Source organism: Diorhabda carinulata, chromosome 2, assembly GCF_026250575.1.
Source record: "Diorhabda carinulata isolate Delta chromosome 2, icDioCari1.1, whole genome shotgun sequence".
In the NCBI taxonomy this organism is placed as follows: domain Eukaryota; kingdom Metazoa; phylum Arthropoda; class Insecta; order Coleoptera; family Chrysomelidae; genus Diorhabda; species Diorhabda carinulata.
This window is the reverse complement of record NC_079461.1, coordinates 18,312,940-18,335,500: the sequence shown is the minus strand read 5'-3', so window position 1 is coordinate 18,335,500 and position 22,561 is coordinate 18,312,940. Positions and strand designations below refer to the sequence as shown.

The 22,561-nt window shown below is 30.7% G+C and overlaps 1 protein-coding gene across 1 annotated transcript in view; it reads right to left on the bottom strand.

Moving 5' to 3' along the window:
- The window catches only part of LOC130903660 (BAG family molecular chaperone regulator 2), a 45,007-nt gene extending 25,345 nt beyond the window's left edge, over nucleotides 1-19,662 (bottom strand). The window contains exons 1-2 of the mRNA XM_057815887.1: nucleotides 19,402-19,662; nucleotides 18,877-19,101 (exon numbers count right to left, since the gene is read on the bottom strand). Of these exons, the coding sequence (XP_057671870.1) occupies nucleotides 18,877-19,101; nucleotides 19,402-19,435 (259 nt within the window). The 5' untranslated portion in view covers nucleotides 19,436-19,662. The remainder of the gene's footprint in view (nucleotides 1-18,876; nucleotides 19,102-19,401) is intronic.
- Nucleotides 19,663-22,561: the final 2,899 nt, after the last annotated feature.

Here is a 22,561-nt window from a genome sequence, read left to right as displayed (position 1 = left end):
CCGAAAATTAAAATTGGCGCAGTCAGTAGGATTAGTGCGGTCGCGATTTTTCACGCAAAGTGCGATAACAAATTCCGACTAAGTACTTCAGTACAGCAGCACTAGATCTGTTCAACGAGGAACTTCAGGACTTCAGATAGCTGTGAGTGCCAAGTTTCCTTATTTTTATTCCTTTTGTATCTATCCTTATCAAATACTAAGTAAGGAAGAGATAATCTAATAATTTTGAACATATAATTTTATGAACGATTTAGATAACTTATTAAATACATTTTGTAAATTAAACTTAATAATAAGATAATTCAGAAAAAATGGCAACTTCAAGTCCAAAAACCTTAAATTGGGAATTGTTTAAATTAAAACTAGAAAATATCAAACTGTACGACGGAAGTATAAATACTTTAAATAAATTCATAAACAGATGTGAAAATTTAATAGAGGCGTATTCGATCTATAATGATCAAGATATCAATAATCATGTCTTGGAATGTATCCAATAAAAATTAATTTTAAAGTAGAGATGATGGTAGGAAATAGGATTGAACTAAATACCTTGTTCAAACTAAAAGAAGCTTTGATACATGCTTTGCAGACAGACGTGATTTAGATTGCATATTACAGGAACTAACAAGAACACGACCATTTAAAAATGAGAGTCTAATAGCATTTGGTAATAGATTACAATCAATAAAAAGTCAAACAATCCAAAGAATTAGTAACAATTTGAATTTAGGTAAAATTGATAAAAAATATCAAACAAACCATTGCGAAAAAACAGCTTTGAACACCTTTATAGCAGAATGTTCAGGCATCATACGTAATAACATGTATTTAAAAAAGCCTTTATAGCTAGAGGATGCTATGGCTTATGTTGACGAGTTCGAAAATTTTGAAAAACTCTATGGCCAATTCTATGATCCCAGAGTTAAATATAACAATAACAATAATAATAACAAAACGAATCAAATAAATAATAGAAATAACCAATATAGTAATTACAATTCTTTTTACCGACAATATTATGATAATAATTATAACAGAAATAACTATGAAAACAATCAAAGATATAATAACAAAAATAATTATAATAATTTTCCTAGTCAACCGATAAATGTGAATCCTATACCACAAAAGAGACAAAATTATCCAACAAACGCACAGGTGTTTGGCACCAGAAAAAACGTTTTCCGGCCAAACCAAATACCTGTAAACCGATTACCAGGACCAGAACCGATGTCTACGACATCGAGAAATTTTACTGACAGACCCAGTAGACATGTAAAAATTAATCATAATAACAATCATAATAATAATAATAATACGAGTAATAATAAACATTTCCAATCAAGAAATGAAAAACCAAATTTTACATCTGAAGAATTATACAATAATAATTATAAAGATAATCAAGAAAAAGAAGAAGTAATTGATTTCCAACATTTATTTGAGCTAGAAGAAAATAATGATCAAACCGTAAATTTTCGAAAAGAGCCTCGGGAAAAAGAATCAAAAACAGAAGAAATAAATTTTACTCTTAATGATCCATTAACATATTTTGAAAATTTCATAGAAACTAACGAACTAGAATCCAGTGAACAAATAATAGAAATAAATTTCACATCTAATAATTCATCACCAAAAATTGAAATATTCATAAAAATGAAAGAATCGGAATTAAATCATTGTAAAGAAATAAATAAACAAGTAGAACTAGATCTTAGTAAATTATTTGATGAAGAAGAAAAAGATAAATTAAATGTAACAGAAAAGAGTTCAGAAGAAAATATTATAATGGTAGGAGAAATGAATAATGATACAAAAGGAGAATTATAAGTAGAATTATTTGATAAAGTGGAATTAAATGTAGAATTACAATATACGGAATTAGATGAATTAAAAATGAATCAAAATGATAATGAAAGTGAAGTAAAAGAAAATGTAATAGAATTAAATAGAAAAACAAATGAAATAAATAATGATGAGACAATGGAAGAAAAAGATATAAATGATGTTATAAAAATAGAAAATGATATATTAGAAAAAGAATGTTATGTTATAAAACCTGAATTAAATACAAATATATTGGATATACAAAATCAAAATAATATCATTGATAAAAGAGAAATAAATAATAAAAATGACGAAGTTGAGATTAATTATGAAACAATTAATAAAGAATTTGATAAAAATAATAATGAAATAAGTTCAAAATATTTCAATAGAAAATTAAATGCTATACTAACGTTTAATTGAAGAACTATTTTGGAAACGTAGATATTATCATTCATTAAAATGGTACGCAATTCAAGAAATTATAAAATGGATTTTTATACAAAGACTTTTCTTTCTTTTTTATTATTATGTTATAAGAATAGATAAGATTTAGAATTAATAGATAATAAATAAGTACAATATAAAAAAAATTAGTAAACTTTTAGAGACTATAATAATAAAAAGTTATTATTAATTAGAATATATATATAAGAAATTTAATAATCTAATTCACAACTTTGTTTATTTAACTAATGGAAAAGGAAAATAATATAAAAATTTAAATTATAATCAACGTAACATAAATGTAACGTTTAAACAATTTCAATAACTTTAAATGAACCTCTTAAAGTTTATTCTTTATAAATAAGCCAATATGAAATTCATAATTTTAATTATTTGAAAGAAAATGAAAAAATAATTAGCGAAAATATAATTGACATAAAGGAATTAACGAATTAAAGAAATCATTAACTGAAAAATATTATTGACATAAAATGTTACAAGATATAGAAAATTTTGTTAATAATTGTGAAATATGTCAAAAGAATAAATATGATAGAAATCCCCTAGTAATTAAATTCAATTTAACCCCAACAGCCAGTAAACCATTCGAACACATACATATAGACTTTTGAAATAGCAAATCAGTCATATTTAACTATAATCGATGCATTCTCTCGTTATGGTCAAGCATATTCAATGTCAAGTATGAATGGAACCTCAGTTGTTGATAATTTATTGAATTATGTTACTCATCACGGTTTACCTTACAAAATTACAGCTGATTGTGGTTCAGAGTTCAAGAATAACGACCTGCAAGATTTTTGCAAATTGCACAAAATTGAATTACATTATACAACATCAAAAAACAGTAACTCCAACTCACCTGTACAGCATTTTCACTCTAGTTTAATTGAACATTTCAGATGTATAAAAGAAAATAACAAAGATTTAACACCCAATCAATTAATAAAACATTCAATATTGGCATATAATGATTTGATTCACTCTGTAACACAATTTACACCATTTGAAATTATTAAATGTCATATAAATAACTTCGATCCGTTTGATTTAGACGATCATCTAATAATATCCAATTATATTCAAAATCACAAAGAAACATCAAAATTATTATATGAAAAAATTAAAGATAGAAATGCTGATATTAAAGAAAAAATAATAAATAAGAGAAATGAAAATAGAAATGATCCCCCTTCCTATGAAAATCAAAATACAGCTTATATAAAAACAAAATTCCGAGATAAAAAATTACCTAAATTCAAAAAAGCAGAAATCATAAAAGACTGGTATATTATTAGAAACTGATAGAGGAACCTATCACAAAAGCATAATCAGAAAACCAAAAACTAAAACAGAAAAATTGTTACAGAATAATGAAGCTGATGACAGTACTAATATTACTACTACTTTACAAGACAACTAAGACAGAAGACATAACAATTACAAAAGTAAATAACTTATTATTACCCATTAATTTAAGAACCAATAATCTTATATATACTAAACACACTTTTATATATTATATAGATTTAGAATTTATTCATAAACAAATTAATAATTTGAAACAATATTATTATAGTTTAAAAAATAATTTATCTCAAGCGAACGCTACAAATCCTATTTCATATCATAATTTAGCCGAACAATCACTAAGTAGAACGGAAATTTTGATTAATACCTTAGATAGAAAATCAGAAAATATTTATCCACATTTAAGATTAAAAAGAGGATTAATAAATGCAGTAGGAAAAATAGATAAATGGCTTTTTGGAGCTCTAGATTCAGATGATGAAGAAAGATATGATAATGCTATAAATGTTCTACAACAAAATCAAAAACAAATAATTCATGAAGTAAATTTACAAATATCGTTACATAAAAAATTAATTGATCATTATAATAAATCGATTACGACTCTATGGAATAATCAACAGAAACTTTCTAATAATTTAGAGAAATTTCACATTTCGATAGAAAATAAAATAATAACTGAATAATTTTATAACATTTCACAGATTAATCTGGACTGTCGAAGTTTGATTACATTGATTGATAATATTGAAAACGCAATAACATTTTCTAAATTAAATACGATTCATAGTTCAGTAATATCTAGTCTAATAGAAATGATGAAATATTCAAGTACTATTTATAAAGAAGAAGAAATCCCAAAATTCAATAATAATTTGACGTATTATCTCTTTCTTGGCTCACAAGTAACCTTTTACAAATCTAAAATAATTTTTGCTACCCATGTTCCAATCCTAAATCCCAAAACCTATGAATTTTTCCATTTATATCCTATAACCCAAAATCATACAATATTTATCCCTCCTCAACTTTACTTGGCCAGAAGTCAAGAAGAAGTTAATTTTATTAAAGAAGAATGTCCGGCATTAGAAGAGAAATATTATTGTAAAGAAACATTTAAGTTAAATGACAATTGTACTATTGAATTGTTAAATGGACGCTCTGCTGAAAATTGTGTTGTTAGTGAAATTAACCTCCAAGAAACTATACTAGAACAAGTGACAAATAACGAACTTTTAGTAATTCCAAATTCAGAAACTGAAGTGATTTCTAAATGTGTTTCGGACCGTTATTTTAAAATAAGTTATCCATCAATTATAAAAATTCCAAAGAACTTTAGTATTCAAATAGAAAGTGAAATCTTCTCAACTAACATATAAATCAAAAAAGGAAAATCGATAATATTACCGAAATTAAACTTCAAATTTTTGAATAATCAAATTTATAAATCTCCAAATTTAACCAACATAGATTTTGACAAATTATACGAAATAAATAAAATCGCCAGAAATATAAAACCAATTCATGAAATTTATAATCCGCAAAGCCATGTATCAATTGGACTATTTACTATAATAATAATAATTTATGTAATTTTAATAACATTATGGTTAATTCGTAAATATAAAAGTAAATTTGTAAGAAAACAGAAATTTGAAGAAAAGAAGAAAGAAAACATCGAATTAGAAGAGAGAAGACAACAAGATATGAAAAATACCTCCGTCATTTTTCATTCTTAGGGATGGAGGAGTTACATGGAGAAAATTCTAGGACATTTATATAAAATGCAATTGTATTAAATATCATAAACACTTTATTAGCAATTATTTTATTATAAAAACAAATGATTGTAAAGAACTTAGCAATGAATATATGTATCGTTCTTGAATATATAGTTCATTCAATGAATATTAGTTAGTTCGCTTATGAGATTAATTGTATTCATTTAATTTTGTGTAAAATAAATTTTTAAAAATAATTTTCGAAAACCGAAAATTATAATTTGAGTGGTTTTCTTTGGCCTTGGATGAGTCAATGGATGTGTCAGATACTACTCAGGTATTGATTTATATTCGAGGAGTAGATAAAAACTATGAAGTGCATGAAGAACTTTTTGATATGTATAGTATTCATACTACTGGTACATATATTTTTAAAGAAGTTGAAATGGCCATTAATCAAAAGAACCTTCGATGGAAAAACTTGAAATGTATTACAACTGATCGAGGCAAAAACATGAGTGGGAGAGATAAAGGAGTGGTCACTCATGTGTCAAAGGCTGTAGAAAATGACGGTGGTTCAAAACCATTAGTCTTACATTGTATAATTCATCAACAGTCTTTGTGCGGAAAATGTTTGGATATGTCTAAAGTTCTGAAACCAGTCATATCAACTGTCAATTTTATCAGATCTTTTGGGCTGAATCACCGACAATTCCGACAATTTATTGAAGAGATTGGAGAAAATAACTTACCTTATCATACTGCCGTACGTTGGCTTAGTTGTGGGAAAGTCCTTCAGCGCTTTTTTGAACTTCGAGCAGTGATCGAAATTTTTTTGAATGAAAAGCATCGCCCTCTTACTGAATTACAAAACAACGCATGGCTGTGGAAGTTAGCAATTCTATGTTGATTTGACAAAACATGTGAACGAACTGAATTTGAGATTGCAAGGAGAAAACCAGCACTTCCTAATTTATACACTAATATCAAATCATTCCGGAAGAAATTGATACTGTTTCAATCACAACTACGAAGTAAATGTTTTTCACATTTTAAAACATGTGAAATATTCAGCCACGCCACTGCGACTGAGTTTCCTATCGATTTTGCAATCGAAACTTTGAAAATAAATTTTGATACTCGTATCTTGGACTTTGATGCCATTGCGAATCAAATTAACCCTCAACTGGTATGGTTGGGTCAATAACCCAGAGCAACTTCAAGCATGTAATTTGTTCCGGAGTAGGCATCACTCGATATCATGCGTGAAAGTATTCCCCCACTATTCATTGTTGTCTAGTCGTTGCGGGTCAATTTTGACCCCACCATACCAGTTACGTACACAAATAGCAAAACGGTGTTTATATCAAAATGACGAAATATCTAATAACTTGAGGTGGACCTCGAAAACACTTTTGAGGATAATGATGACGATATTAGTGACGTGGATGTGCAAAGTGAGCACTCAGAGCATGAAACGGACACGGAAATTGAAGGATTCAGTGATGAAGAACCTATTCAGGATGAAATGAGAGAATACTTTTATGGTCGTAATAACTTCAAATGGTCAAAAAATCCACCGGCACTTTCTAGAACACGAAAAGAAAATATTATAACGAAACTACTAGGTCTCAAAGGTAATGCTGCTGTAAACAAACCAGGTTCACCTTTAGATGCATGGTCTCTGCTTTGTACAGACTATATTCTGGAAATTATAATAACGTACACCAATCAAAAAATTTCACTACTTCAAGCAAACTATGGAGGTACCGCTTTTTTTACCAAGCATGTTGATAAAATAGAGCTAAAGGCATTTTTAGGATTACTATATCTAACCGGTGTTTTCAAATCGCCTCGCGAAGACGCAAGTTCCTTATGGGATACCGACGGCACAGGACGAGATATATTTCGTCTTACTATGTCTTTGAAGCGTTTTCTGTTTCTGTTAACGGCTTTGCGTTTTGATGATGCAGAAACCCGGCAAGCAAAAAAAGCAGAGGATGATAAACTGGCCCTATATCTGAACTCGTTTAGAAATTTATCGATAATTGCAAGAACAATTATACACCATATGCTTACACTACTGTTGACGAGATGTTGGTTGGATTTCGAGGTAAATGCAGTTTCCGTGTTTATATCAAGAGTAATTCTAAGCGTTACGGAATAAAAATATTATGCTTGTGTGACTCCAAAACTCATTACCTTCTGAACGCTTTCGTTTACACTGGAAAAAATTACATGCTGATAATCCTAAGAAGCTGTCTATTCCAACAGTCTCAGTCTTAGAATTGGTAACTCCAATTATGCACACCAACAGAAACGTTACTGCGGACAATTGGTTTTCATCCATGGAACTGCTGAATGAGCTTAGAAGCAAAGGACTGACATATGTAGAAACAATGCGAAAAAATAAGCGAGAACTGCCTCCACAGTTTTTACCCAATAAAACTCGTAACGCGAATTCTTCTTTATTTGGTTTCACTCGGGAGAATACCTTGATTTCATTTTACAATTCTTCAAAAAGTGGAGTACTCTCTGGATCAAAAATGTGCGGTATTTTCTTGTAACCTAAGAACACGAAGGTGGCCCCCCTTGCTATATTTTATACTATTATAAATATAGCTGGTGTAAACATTCGAATCTTATTCGCGTTCGCAAATGTAAACAATGTAAAAACAGGGAGACGATTGTTTCTAAAAAAATTAAGACTATCTCTGATTGAAGATCATATGAAAAGATGATCCGAAAATCCGCATATTTCACGGCAAATACGACAATAAATAAAACGTTGTCTGAATATCGAAGAATTAGCCAATGAAGAAGAACCACCGACCAAGCGCAAACGCTGCATGGAATGCCCTTCAACAATCGATAGAAAGCACTCAACCTTTTGTTCAATGTATAAAAAAACATTTTGTAAGCCACACTTACTCATAAAAAATTATTGTGCTTCATGCACTGAAGGCCTGTGATGTGTCGATTCACACACTGTTCGCCTGCAGTCTAGGACTGTCAATTTGTATATGATTTTTTCAGATTTTCAATTATTTCTATATTGTCCTTTAAAACTTGTCAATATTCATATGGAGTGTATTTGTATTGATAAATTTAACTGACAATATCAAAAAAATATGCAAATCTGATACAATAATACGCAAATCGATAGTCTCCCAAGCAGCACAGTGTCGTTATAATGACGTCAATTATTGGACATTATTAGTCGGCGACGTCGTAGACCAATAAGCGACGTCCATATGACGTGACATTTCAGATGTCATTTTGACGTCGTCTAGAGACGTCTTTCGTACGTTTGTTTTCGGTCGTTTTAAGTGCTTTTTAATCAACTATAAAAAAAATTAGAACGAAAGTTTATTACAAAAACTAAGCCCTATACGTGCTTTATAAAAAATTGTACATTTTAAATTGTTGTTTACCTAAAATTTGGATATAAATATAAATTCATTAATTAGCAATGAAAATACTAAACTGACGTTTTAAGTGGAAATGCAATTTGAATTTAAAGATGAAGTGAGAATGTTGTAATTAACAATTATTTAACTATTTTATTAGTAGGAAACAATTATTTTTAGCATCGATTCCTGTCGAGGCTGTCGACCAAGATTTAATTTTGGCGCGATTTTAATCGAAATGCCACGATACGATACGAGACGTGCAGGCGCATGCGTGCTGGACTGCTGGTGTGAACGCATGTGCGCGTAATGGCGGACGGCAGCAAAAAGTTGTTTGGCGGTTTGGTGGGTGTTCTGTACCACTTAATATGTATTTTACAATTTAAATTATGTGATTCCAGTCGGCATATCTATCGACTTTTGGAGGGAGAGATTTTACTGGACATACAAACCGCATTTTAAATTTTTTGTTCATTTATTCTCTTGCAACTAATTGGAATTTTTGTGGCAAACGAGGTGAGAAAAAGGCTTTTAAAAACTTAAACGTAAAGGATGTGATTATTGGTAAGTGTTTTCACTTGTAGGTGCATACTTATTATTAATCTGAAACAACATTTTTAGGTGCTGTAAGAAAAAGCTAACCTCTAGTCAGTCAGAAAGAAATAGAAGATACCATCAAGGTGTGGTTGAAACATGCACCAGAGAAATTGAAAAAGCAGCAGCATGGCAACCCGTAAGAAAAAAAGTGTTGTTAGTCAAAGACAACTCTACAGAAAGGTGGCAGAAGCAAATTTAGCACCTGTGAGTCAGAATTGTTATAATACATCTTTAATAGTTAATAATGATTCCAATGAATCATCAAATTCCGTTTTTTTTTGCTGGTTCAATGTGTGAAAGTGAAAATGACACCTGTTCCTCAAGAGATTTAGATTTTAATGTAAACTCGCCTAATGAAAATTTGCTCTTCAATGATGCGACGTTATACAACCATTTGACTTCCTATTCCAGTAACGTGCCCCCTAACGATTTATTTTCTAATGAACCGCCGCCTAGCGATTTGCATTCGAAATTGTCAAACTGGGCAGCTTCAAGGTACGTTCGACGTACAGTAGTTACTCATCTCTTGCATTATCTCCACCATTTAAAATCGTTAGTTCAGTCTCCGAATAAACCGTTACAACAGATTAATAGACGCTTAAAAGAAATTGAAATGACAGTGTACGAAAAACATGACTCTACTTCACCTGATGATGAACACTTCTGTAAATGTGAATTGTCCCATTTCTTAGGACCAACGCCAAATTTCTCTTGCAAGCAGTATAAAAAGCTTCATTATAAAGATTTTATTTTTTCTATTGCATCATATTCAGAAGCAAATTGTTTTTGTCTTACCTTAGAAGGACTGGTTTTCAAAATAGAAAATGTAGTGGATAATAATGGAGCAATTTTTATATTAGGTAGGAGGTTTCAGGATTACCGTTCATTTTACAAATACCCTGTCGACTCAAAAGAATTTATCCAAAATTTATCAGAGTATATCGAGTTATTGCACTGCCACAAAGTTTTTTCGAAATGTATTGTTTTTCCTTTCAAGCAGGAATGGTTGTCATTTTCATTATTGCATCATTAGTAATTCCTTATTTCAACTTTTATGTTCTATAAGTGTAATAGTATGTAGTTTTTTAAGATTTTGTAATAAACTGGTATTAATTTGAACGCATTTTTTTATATTTTTGATCCTACTTATACGTCATTTGTCAAAAGTAAGTACGTCATTTTGACGTCTCACCAGCCGGACTAGGTACGTCATTAGTTGACGTCTGTAGGATGTGACATTAACCCGTCATAATCACGTCATTTTAGACGTCTTTTTAGACGTCCCCATTGGTCGCCAATGGCCTATAATTGACGTCATAGTAACGACACTGTGCTGCTTGGGCTTATACTGTCCCAATGTTACGCCTCTGGTAGAATTTTCAAATATAGTTGAAATGTTTTTTGTTTCTAGAAGTTATTGATTTAAGTAATTTTTTGTTGGTTTTGAGTCATATTAATATTTTTTTTGTTTTTTTTTGCCAATGAATAAGCTATTAATTTTGTGATATCATTTTTCTTTCAAGCATTATAAAAAAATAATTTTTTTTCTAACAAAAACTTGTTTTATTACTGTTAGATTACTCTATAAATAGTTGGTTATAATATGAGAAAAATAAAATCTTTATTAGGTTCTTTAATCTTTGAATGGGTCGTGGGTGACCCGACCATACCAGTTAGTTGTTGGAATTTTATAAGAGTCTTCCACTGACACAATTTGATAATTTGCATAAATTTGCTAGTGGGCTATTTTCTGTTTTTGGTACTACTTATTCGTGTGAGAAGACCTTCTCCAAAATGAAGTACACAAAAAATGTTTACATTAACTGATGAGAAACTAAAATCTCTTTTAATAATTGGTACAAGTAAAATTAGTCCACAACTACAAACTATTGTCACTGGAAAATCTCAATTACATAAATCCCATTAGTACTTCATTGTCATTATGCTTGTTATAAATTATGTTTTTATTTAAAATGTATAAAATGTTAGTTGGATTCATTTCAATAATTTGTTAATTATTAAATACTGAAGTTAAATTTTCTGCATATTATACATGTCTTTACTCATTACAATTCTGTGTTTCTTTATCCAACTTATCACAAAAACAATAACAATAAGCCTACAACAATGTTATGAGTAGTTAGCCCATGACCATATCAATGTAGATGTCATATTAATAATTAATCAACATAAAACTAGAATACTTCAGTAAACTAAATTTAATTTGCTATAAAAAATATGTTCTCTAAAAGGAGTTTTCAAGTATGCTAGCTCTCCGCGGGCCGGATGTGGCCCTCGGGCCGTAGTTTGGAGACCACTGTACTAGACGACCACACAATTTCAATATAAATTACACAATCGAAAACGAAACAGAAAACTACGGCGAGAATAATTTTTAGGATTTTCACGAGAACCTTACCGAAGAAAAATCGCCTCCCGCATAATCTTAAATAATATTCGAGACTACCCTCAATTACCCTATTTATAATGCCGAAATCAAAATTAAAAGTTTTAATCGAATCAGGTGGATCTAACACCATAATCTTCCGAAAGCTGCAAAATATTTCAACAAATCATATTTATCATAAACCATTTACATTAACTTCCATGAAACTAACTCGTAAATTCAGCTCTATAGTCTATTTCAGAAATGTATAGAGCAATAAAATGGGGAATTACGTCCAATTCGGCTCAACTTCGGTGTCGGCCATAGGTGTAGGTCTTGAAATATTGTGTAGGGATTACTTAGATAGTAGATTATACAGTTACGTTTTGCGTTTAACAGGTACCGTTTAACCTTCTATTAGAGCCTCTGTCTAATTCCAACCCTACTTCAGATTCGGCTTAACCATGCGCTGTAAAAACAATGGTGCCTTACCCGAAATTTTTAGGCCTGTATAAGTATATTTGTTTAGTTTAACGCATTTGCTGTTAAGCCGTAAATAATATTATAAGATTAGTAATGAAATGGCGACATTTACACCAACGAAAAGATGTCCAATGATTGTCCACTATCAGTAAATGAAAAACTTATTATTTTAAATGTACACGATTGCATAAAATACGATTACCTGTACAAGAAACTGTCGACCGATTTTCCCAAATGACTGAAGCTGGAATGTCCACCGTTTTTAAATTATTGCGGGGGAAAAAGATAGCAAGCCAAGTGGAACCTCCCAAAAAGTCCAGGCAGACCAGTAAAGTCCTTGATGAAGACACTAAAAGTGTAATTCGGAGAAAAGTTCACTCTTTTTATTTTAAAAAAGAAATACCCACCCTAAATAAGATTTTAATGGAGCTTGGCCAGGATGACAGTATTCCGTTGATAACTAAAAAACTTTTATGGACCACTTTGAAAAATATGGATTTTGCCTGGGAAAGCATAACCGTGAAGCACTTTTACTGGTAAGCGCTGAAATTGTTTGCTGGCGTCGAAAACACTAGAAAAGAAGTATAAAGCGGTACAGAACAGAGCAGAAGAAAATCTTTTATCTTGATGAGACGTGGATTAATGAAGGTTATACAGTACCAAAAATGTGGCAAGACAAAAATATAACCAGTGCTCGCCAAGCTTTCATGGAAGGCCTGTCAACGGGTATTAAGGTGCCTTCAGGTAAAGGAAAAAGACTAATAATCGTCCATATTGGAAGCGAAGAGGGATTTGGGTTTGCTAACCTTTCAGTCGTGCCATACGGGAGATTACCACGAGGACATGGATTCGGATGTTTTTGAAGACTATTTTGGTGAAATGATAAAATATTTTCCGGCTAATTCAGTAGTAGTTATGGATAACGCAAGTTATCATTCTCGACGCATAGAGAAGAATCCAACTTCTTCTTGGAGAAAACAAGAAATTATTGACTGGTTAACCACTAAAAGTATTGAATTTGAAGATAATTTGATAAAAAAAGAACTATTAGCTATAGCAAATTTATACAAACATCGTTTGATGAAATACGCCGTGGAAGATATAGCAGAAAAACATAGTTTAACTGTGCTGCGCACACCGCCATATCATTGCGAACTAAAGAACATATATGGGCGCAAGTGAAAGGATTTGTAGCAATACACAACACGACATCAAAATGAAAGACGTTAAGCTACTGTTTGATCAAGCCATAAAGGAGGTGACACCAGAGAACTGGCGAGAAGCAGTCCAGCATGTCATTAAAGAAAAGGAGAAAATGTGGGATCTTGACTACTTGATCGATCGGACCGTCGACCCGTTAATTATAACGTCAAGAGGAGATGATAGTTCTTCAGATGACGAAGAATATTATTATTTTTTATAATTTAATTTCTGTATAAGGTATTTTTTGTATAATGTTCAATAAAAAATAAGTAAACCTAATACTATCTACATAACGCCTAATTTTTATTCTGTTAAAATAACACTCTTTCCTTTTTACGAGTATCCTACCGGCACTCCTTTGGCACAATATTTTCAGTGTTTTCGAATGGATAACAATCGACTAAACCCATATATTGACCCCAACCCAGGTGGTACTACCTGCACTTGATAAAAAGAAAGAATTTTACAATGAATTCAATGCAAAACTATAAAAGTGGCTTAAATATTCGTTGGGTCACTCTGTGGTCCATTTGCATACCTAATGAATTTTTATTGCTCTATACCTTTCTGAAATAAACTATAGATTGAAACCGTTTTTGTTTCTTGTAATTCTACAAGTGAATCAACAACAACATAAAATAAAAATAATTATTGCAAAAAAAGGTATTATGTGGATTATTTTGTGATTTACGACATTCATTTATAGGCCAGGTATTCAAGCATTTCCCCTCCGAATTCTTTAATGCAGCACCGATTTATTTAAAATTTTGACAGATGATAGGTGTGTACCCAAAAAGCGAAATCAACATGGTGCCGAAGTGTGCATCACCCCTTTTCGATGGAAGAAAATTTTTCTTGCAAAATAATCCCAGAAATCGAAAGATCAGCCAATTTAAAGAGAAAAATGCCACATAAAGTTTTTTGCCAGATCAATAGTTTTTGATGAAGTACGATTTTTCGTCAAAAAACAGTATTTTTCACCAGTTTTTTTTCGTATAACTCTGTAATGATGCATTTTATCGAAAAAGTGTAATAAAAAAAATGAAGCTCATAAAAAAAAACAAAGAAATTGAGCTATATTTTTAGATCTTGATGTTCTACCTAAAACAAGTTATAGATACTTGAATAGCTTTTGTTTTACGTAATTGAGCATTTAACCTCAAATAACGGAAAAATGGTACATATTTCAACAAAAAATCATAAAATACTTTTTAAAGAGCTTAAAAAGACCTTTCATATGACCACTGATATAAATTGTTTCGACTGAAATTTCGGTGAGATATGATGTAAAATAGTTAAAGCTAAAAAAATGCACTAACACTATTTATTAATAAAATGTGGAGGGTATCAAACCCTTCTAACAGCTTGTAGCCCTGAAAATTACCTTTAAAATGGTTTTTTGAAGGATGTGAAGTCCGCAGAAAGGAACAGCATTTCTTTAAAAACTACTTCCAAGGCGTATATATTCACCAAAAACATGGAAGTACCAGTTGGTCAAGATGCATTTTTATCTAATAATAAAAACAAAAGTCGTTTTACTACTTTTCTTAGGGAAAATTTGAAATATCGATGTATACAGTGCTACCAGACGCAAGGAAATGCTGACGACACAATATTTGAAGTGTCTCTTCAAAACCAGTCAAATTTAAAAACAGTTATTGTCGCTGAAGATATTGATATTCTGGTTACTTTCTAAAGTTAATCAAATCGAATATCGCTCCAGTAATTTATTCATCAGAAAGTTTTGGGGTAAATTATCCAAATTGCGCTGAGCTTCTACTTTTTGCTCATGCATTTACCACGTGTGAAGGAACTTCGGCCTTTTTTGATAATGGGAAAAAAATTCATCGACCTTCTAAATATTAGACCCAATTTGAGAGAAAAAGCTCAAATATTTTATGACAGCAATGCAGGTCTCGATGATCTTCTGGAATCAGGCAGGTTTTGTACAATTTGAAGAAGGTTGAAAATTATTCAGCATTCTACAACAGATGAGACACTAATTGTTCATAAAAGCTACCACAAAAAATAGTGCTGTGAAGCTAGCCAGATATGTCTAGGGAATAAACAAATTAACATCTTAGTTTGGGGATGGTTCAAGAAAGACGATTCACTTCTGCCCATCTGATTCTTAAAGGATGTCAGGGTGTAGAGAATGAAAAATCACTTCGTGTTTGGAAAATACACTTGAATACCGAAAGAATTAAAAATCAAAACATTAACAGTCATTAAAAATTTTTTTATTTTTTATCAAAGGCGTGGTTCTTAAGGGTTGACAGGGTATAGACAATTAAAAATTACTTCAAGTAGAGACAAGAAACTTTAATCCCAAAAAGAATGCAAAATCTAAAAGTTGGCAGTCATTAGATTTATTTTTATTTCATTCTCTGCAAAGGGGTAGTTTTTAAGGGTTGAATAATAACAATTAATAACCAATTAAATTTTATTAAAATACTATGAATTTTTCACATTAAAAATGAAATTGCAATTTTTTAAATGGTTAAAAGATTTTTTCTTATATTATTTTCATCAGAAGGGTGATTTTTAAAGATTTTTAAGGGTCTATACTTCAAAATATATAAATTTTCATTACATATACAATATGTTAAGATATTTATGCTGCATAAACGTAAAACATTTGAAATGAAAAAAGTAGGATAAACTATAATATTGGTATTTTTCGATAAGGGTTGGTTTTCCCCCCTTAAAAACAATTTGCACACCTTGCGACCATGTAGATCTTGAGATATGGAGGGTAAGATGAGCTCAATTATAAATTTTAAGGAAAATCGGAGCTGCATTAAAGAATTCGGAGGTTTAACACCATTTTGAACTTTAATGCCTGCAGTATTATCATATTTTAAATTAATTATATCCTCTCGATCACAGGGTCCTAACCACTGCTCCGCCAAGTCTTTATTTTTGAAAACCAAAATAATTTGGTATTTCGTTTATTGTTTTTGCATGTACCGACAGCATTATGATGTATAATAGAAAGTACAATATTTTAAAAGAAAATAATAACAGTTAAATCAACTCTATAATAGCCGCTAAACACAAAAAAATATCACAACACACAAAAACCCTGTAAATACGTACAACACCAACCTAATCTTAATGACCAAGAAAACATTTTGATTCCAGCGTGACGTCATGCGCGAGGCGTGTCAAATTTGAGCTAACAATTCAGCATATCAGTTTATCGTGTTTTTTACTACATTATTTTTAATACACATTTTGGTAAGAGTACGATAAGCCACCCCACAACGATCATCATGAAACTCTATACATAGATTATTAATGATACGAGAAATCGATTTATCATATTCATTTTATGCGGAAACGTTTACTTTCGGAGATACTGGAAGTGGCCAAGTACATTTTTCCTGTGGTAATAAAAGAATTTTTTCAAACAGTTGGTAGTAAAAAAAATATATGGTTGTTATTTTAAGCAGCAGACTTTGAGCTTTCACTGATGATGTACTCCAAAATTAAAAAACTTCATGAGGACTTTTTCCCTTCAATTCCATTTTTATATCGTTGTGTTTTTCAATCTATCCTGTGTTCGTACTTTTCTGTTCTAGAGAAAATGATGGTTCTATTTTTTCCCATTTAGAAAATACCTTTTCTCTATTGTTTTTTGTGTTCCTAAGTGATTGTTGACTACTTTTTTTACTTTGATGAGGAGTGGATGTATTCGATTTCACACCAGAATGGACATTATGTATTTCAAAATCACGAGATTTTTTTGCCCTAAGTAACGTTGTTTTCCTAGTTGGCTGGTAAGCTGAAGTACTCAAACCATTATCGACATTATCTTCTGCATTAATACTGTGAACTTCCAGTGTCCCAGGAACTTCTGTGGGGGATTAATCTTCTAATAGATTTTCGTCAAAATCCTCACAATCGGTGACTTCATCTACAACTTCTAGTGGTATTTCAACAATATCAATGTTATTGATGTCATTATCCTAAAAGTTAGGATCATTTAATATCTGTTCAAGGTCTCTTACAGACAGACATTCTCGATAGGCCATTCCTGTGAGAAACATGTTCAACTAAGAAGAGAAGAACATATCACGATCCCCCAATGGGGAACAATAAAAAAAATCATATAAGTATACGAAGAGACGTATTGATGACACATCAGATTCAGAACAACAGGAACATAACAAATTTTCACCCTATCATGTTAAAATCAGAAATATGTTCGAACATAACCTCAAAAATAAATAACAACTAAGAGTTTAGTAACTCAGGCTGATTTTAGTACTGTGTTCTTACTATTTTTGTTTGAAAACACAGAATTTACAAATTCAAATTTAGATTCAACAAAATGAATGGGACTCTTGGTACTTAATGGGTTAAATGGTCTGGCGTATTTAGATTTATTGGAAAATAGTATTATACTTGAGTTGGCTCGGATATTTTCAGATCCAAGTATTTTCAATTACTTAAAAAAAACTTCATTATTAGAAATTTTCAGACAATAACAATATGCCAAACAACAATATTTGGCTACAACAAGATGGTGCCCTACCTCGCTATGTGTGTGAGATGAGGCGTTTCCTAGAAGATGGATTGGAAGGCGTGGTTTTATCTAATGACCATCGCGATCACCCGACTTGAATCCTTTAGACTATTTCCTGTGGGGTCACTTAAAAAACATCATTTATAAAACAAAACCTGCCAATATTCAGGAATTAAAAGATGGGATTACCACAAAGATAAGAAGAATTGAGCATATGAAATAAAGAAAGATCTCTGGCAGCTACAGCCATCCCACATTCTGAACTTTCTAAAAGGAGTGGGATTAACAAATCAGCTGTAATCTCAGTATCACTGCAAGAAAGGGGGATACAATAGATCCTTTGGATCGAGGTGTATATGATACCACAATATATAAATACATACATATAAAAAATTAATAATAACAATAATAAAACTGTCTGTAAGAGATTAGATAAGTTACCAACGTTTTAATCCTTTATTTGATCTTTATCAAGGCTTTGTGCCATATGTATTGTTGATAGATTTGAAAAACTCAGGTGAAGATGTCATTTTCAATATTATTGTCCTTCCTAGTATGGAGGGGTTGTGGGTTTTTCAAATTTGTCAACAATACATATGACACAAAGCCTTGATAAAGATCAAATAAAGGATCAGAGCATTGGAAATTTAAAGCAAAACTCTTACGACGTTTTTATTTTGAGTCCTTAACCCAAACACCATTTTGTATTGACATTAACAATAACAACAGTATTGAAATTGTATTGAATTGTATTGAAATGAAAGATAATAATTATTTGTGCATTTTCTAGCAACGAAAGTGTTAAGCAATCACAGTTTCTAGATATTTCGCTTTCCCCTATAGGTTTCATTAACAAATATATTTATGCTGGTTTGAGCTTATATATAATATGGATAACTACTTATAAATTACCAATTTTTTTAGATAAAAACTTACTTTCTTCAAGATTATACATCATATCTGCATTCATAACGGAATCTAAAGTTGATAATAAAGCATCCTTGTCTTCTTCAAGTTGACTTGCATTTTTTCTTAGTTTTTCCACATGAGTCTCTAGTAGATCTAGTGTTTCGAGAAGTTTCTCTTTTGGGGTTTTTGAAGATAAAACATTATCTTCATCTATTTTTGGTAAAGTTTGTAACACTAAGGAGGTAGTCAAACCTAAAAGTATTTTGAGAAAAAGTGATACTAATTGTATTATAATATAATATAATATATAATCATGACATTGTAATTATTTTTTAACACCATAACAAATGGCTTAATGTGAACCTATGTGTAAATTTTAAACAATAGTGTTTTTGGGCTAGTACGAATTAAGAGTATTTGAGCGGTACAATGAAAACACTTTTCATCAAGTAAAACCCAATTTATATACATCAATTTTTACAACAATGTGAATCTGGAAATTGTTGGGATAATGGCGGTTATTTCTTAATAACGATACTCATTTGTAAATACCTCCTGACATTCCTGGCAAAGGGTCGACATCCATTCTGCTGTAATTACTCTCTGGAGAAGCCAGTTCTAATTTGATAAAGAAAATATTTTTCTACTGGAAATTTTTCTTTTCAAATATGTCAGTACCTGAAGATGGAATACAAAGGTTATCAATGGTTGAAATTATTCCTACCGGTTGACATGACAGCCTCTCAAATACGTTTTATATGTCAGAAATGAGAGTTCTCGAAATTCTAGATTGATCGGAACATTTCCACAGATCTATAAAAAAAATATTTTCATGAAATAACTTTTTTTATTGGAACACATTTACAGTTCTAATTTGATTGAACTGTTTTATTCATATATGTAATACAGTAGAAGTATTATTATATATATGGTTTTATTTAAAATATCTTTTTAAATGTTCTGCCAACATTGTACATAGACACCAAGGAATACAAAAGGACTTTTCGGCAACTATGATCGGGTTAACCCGATCATGATCTAAATGTTTGGAAACTAACCCGTACCCATATATGTAATACTATAAAAAATATTTTTGTTTTTGTAAGAGATATCCCTTATAATAAATGTGATATATTTTCATAAGATATAAATGTGAGTTTTTGTACAACAAAGTCATAGATAGTTACTAATTCATAGAGTTTTTATTTTTTCTAGGTATGTATGGAAAGTTTGAAATATTGTTGATAGATGGCGGTAGCTACTCCATTTGTATTAATACTGAGTCAAAACCACTTAAGCCTTTTATTTTCAAACAAACATATGTAACATATCGATATAAGGGGATGAGATTTTAATTTTTTTTTCAATATTAAAACTTAAACTATTTATCGTAACACATGCAGAAAACTTCTCAAGACCTGAAATATACTTACAAATAGCTAAACATGCCCTTGAACTTAAACGAAAGAGTCAGTGGAAAATTGTAGTGCAAATTTTCGGGATAATTTTGTTAGAAACACAGATAAAATAATTGAAGGCTAGTTTATATTACTCGAGAACGGAATTTGGCGAATAGGAACCAGTAATAATAGTGCAGTCATTAAAGCATTATTGCTCCGATTTTTTTACTGTGAACCGATTTGCATGAAATTTTGGAATTAGGCTCATTTTACCCTTAACTTCAAAAGTGAAACTTAACTGAACTCCGCACCCTCCCTGGGGGTGGTTGCTACCCCTTCTCGCTGGTGTACATTTTTTTTTCAAACCTCGGATATTTATGAAAGGCCTAATTTTGAAAAAAAATCTTCAATAAAGTTTTTGAAAAAACCCAATACTTTTCAAGTTATTGGCAATTGAAAATCCAAATTTTTTTCACGTTTTTCATCGGTTTTTTGCAAATATCTCCAAAAAAATGCATTTTAACGGAAATTTTATAATAAAAAAATTTTAGCAGGTAAGAAATTGAACAAATCAGTTTTTATAAAGTGTTCTAAGTGCAATATTAAGGTATCAAAGACGTTTTTTATTTTGTCTAAAATTTAAACGATGTATTCAATGCCATCTAGCGGCGAGCAGGTACATTTAATGCATTCTAATGAAATAGGGTTTTCTAGTGATTGAATTGAGCTTCAAAATGAGCACTGTTAAAAGTCTTTTGCACATAAAATGAGTGAGCTGTAATGCAAGTAAGAGGAACATCTAATGGTTTTTTCTTTTAAATCTATGGGTTTCATAAGTGCCATTTCCACCAAAATTAACATTATTCGTATTTCGTCTAGAATTAACTTTAATATAGAAAGTTTGATGGATTCTAACAGTTTGGCTGCTTTAAGATATATATATTTTTCAAAAAAATCCAAATTTTAAGAAAAAAAAAATTTCGAATTTTTAAAAAAACCGCCTTCTTCTAATAATATTCTCAAAACCTATGAATAATACGTATAAAATAATGATGATAGAGAATGTCGGTAATTTTCTGATAAGAAATGTTTGGTTTTTTTTCTGTCACACAAAAATTGACGGTGATGAGTGTAAAGTGCGCGCGGCAGCGCAATCACAGTCTCTTTCGAACCCTTTGACCCTTCACCGTTCTAAAATAAAAGGTTTTTCACTATATATTGTGATGAAAAAAAGTTGTAGTTCTTTTAATTACCTTTAAAATGGTTGTTTATGAGTTGTTTTAGCATCAAAATTGTAGGAGTTACGGTCTACTTAGTAAACTGAAAATTTCTGAATGAATATTTGGAGCAAAGTGAGCAAAGCAAAGTACACAGTAATAGTATATATATATATATATATATATATATATATATATATATATATATATATATATATATATATATATATATATATATATATATATATATCTGTATATATATAATAAAACTAAGTCGATAAAATGTGCGTGCCGATAAAACTTAAAAAGGAGTCCCGACACGATAAAGGGACTTATGTGGTGTGATAGCCCTTTATCCCTCCTCGAACAAGAAAGTTCCCGTTTTAATCTAAAGGGCATGTTTTTAAAGATATAAGGGACTTTCCGACCGTTCAACTTGGAAATTAAGTATAGTGGCGCCATCTGTTATCGAATATTTGAACTTCATTCAGGACAACGATTGTTTGGGTTGCATTTCCAAAAGCGTTGCGAGCAATTGTAGCATGTGTAGTAGTGGCGCGAAATTTAAAATTCCAATTTCAATAAAGTCTTAAATTTAATTTGTTGCTATAATAAAGTTATTAAATTTTGTGTATTTATACGTCATTAGCTAACTTATATTTTGGAGTTAAAGCGACATAATTTTAGTTATCCAAATTAGTTCTCAAAACATTAAAAAATTTAGGTTCTTAAATTTCGCGCTTTTACTACAAATGCTACCGCTATAGAACCTTTTATTATGGCGGACGATAATGACCAGAATACTCTAGAAGGTGTGAGAGAGAAAATATTTTCAAATTTTCTCGAATATTCTAGAGCCTAGCTCTCTGAATATATAAGAGCCCGGTGTCGCTCACCAGAGTTAGTTTAATTTGAACAGCGAGCGATTTCAAAACGAAAAGAAGAGAAGTTATCTGTGAGCCTTTATTTAGAAGTGAGTATTATAAGTAAGTATCCTGCTTCTCTCACGGTCGGCTATATGTAGCTTGCTCAAGAGTAGGAAATCCAAAAAATTTATGTATATATACTCCGGACAATAAAATGAAAAATGTTGTT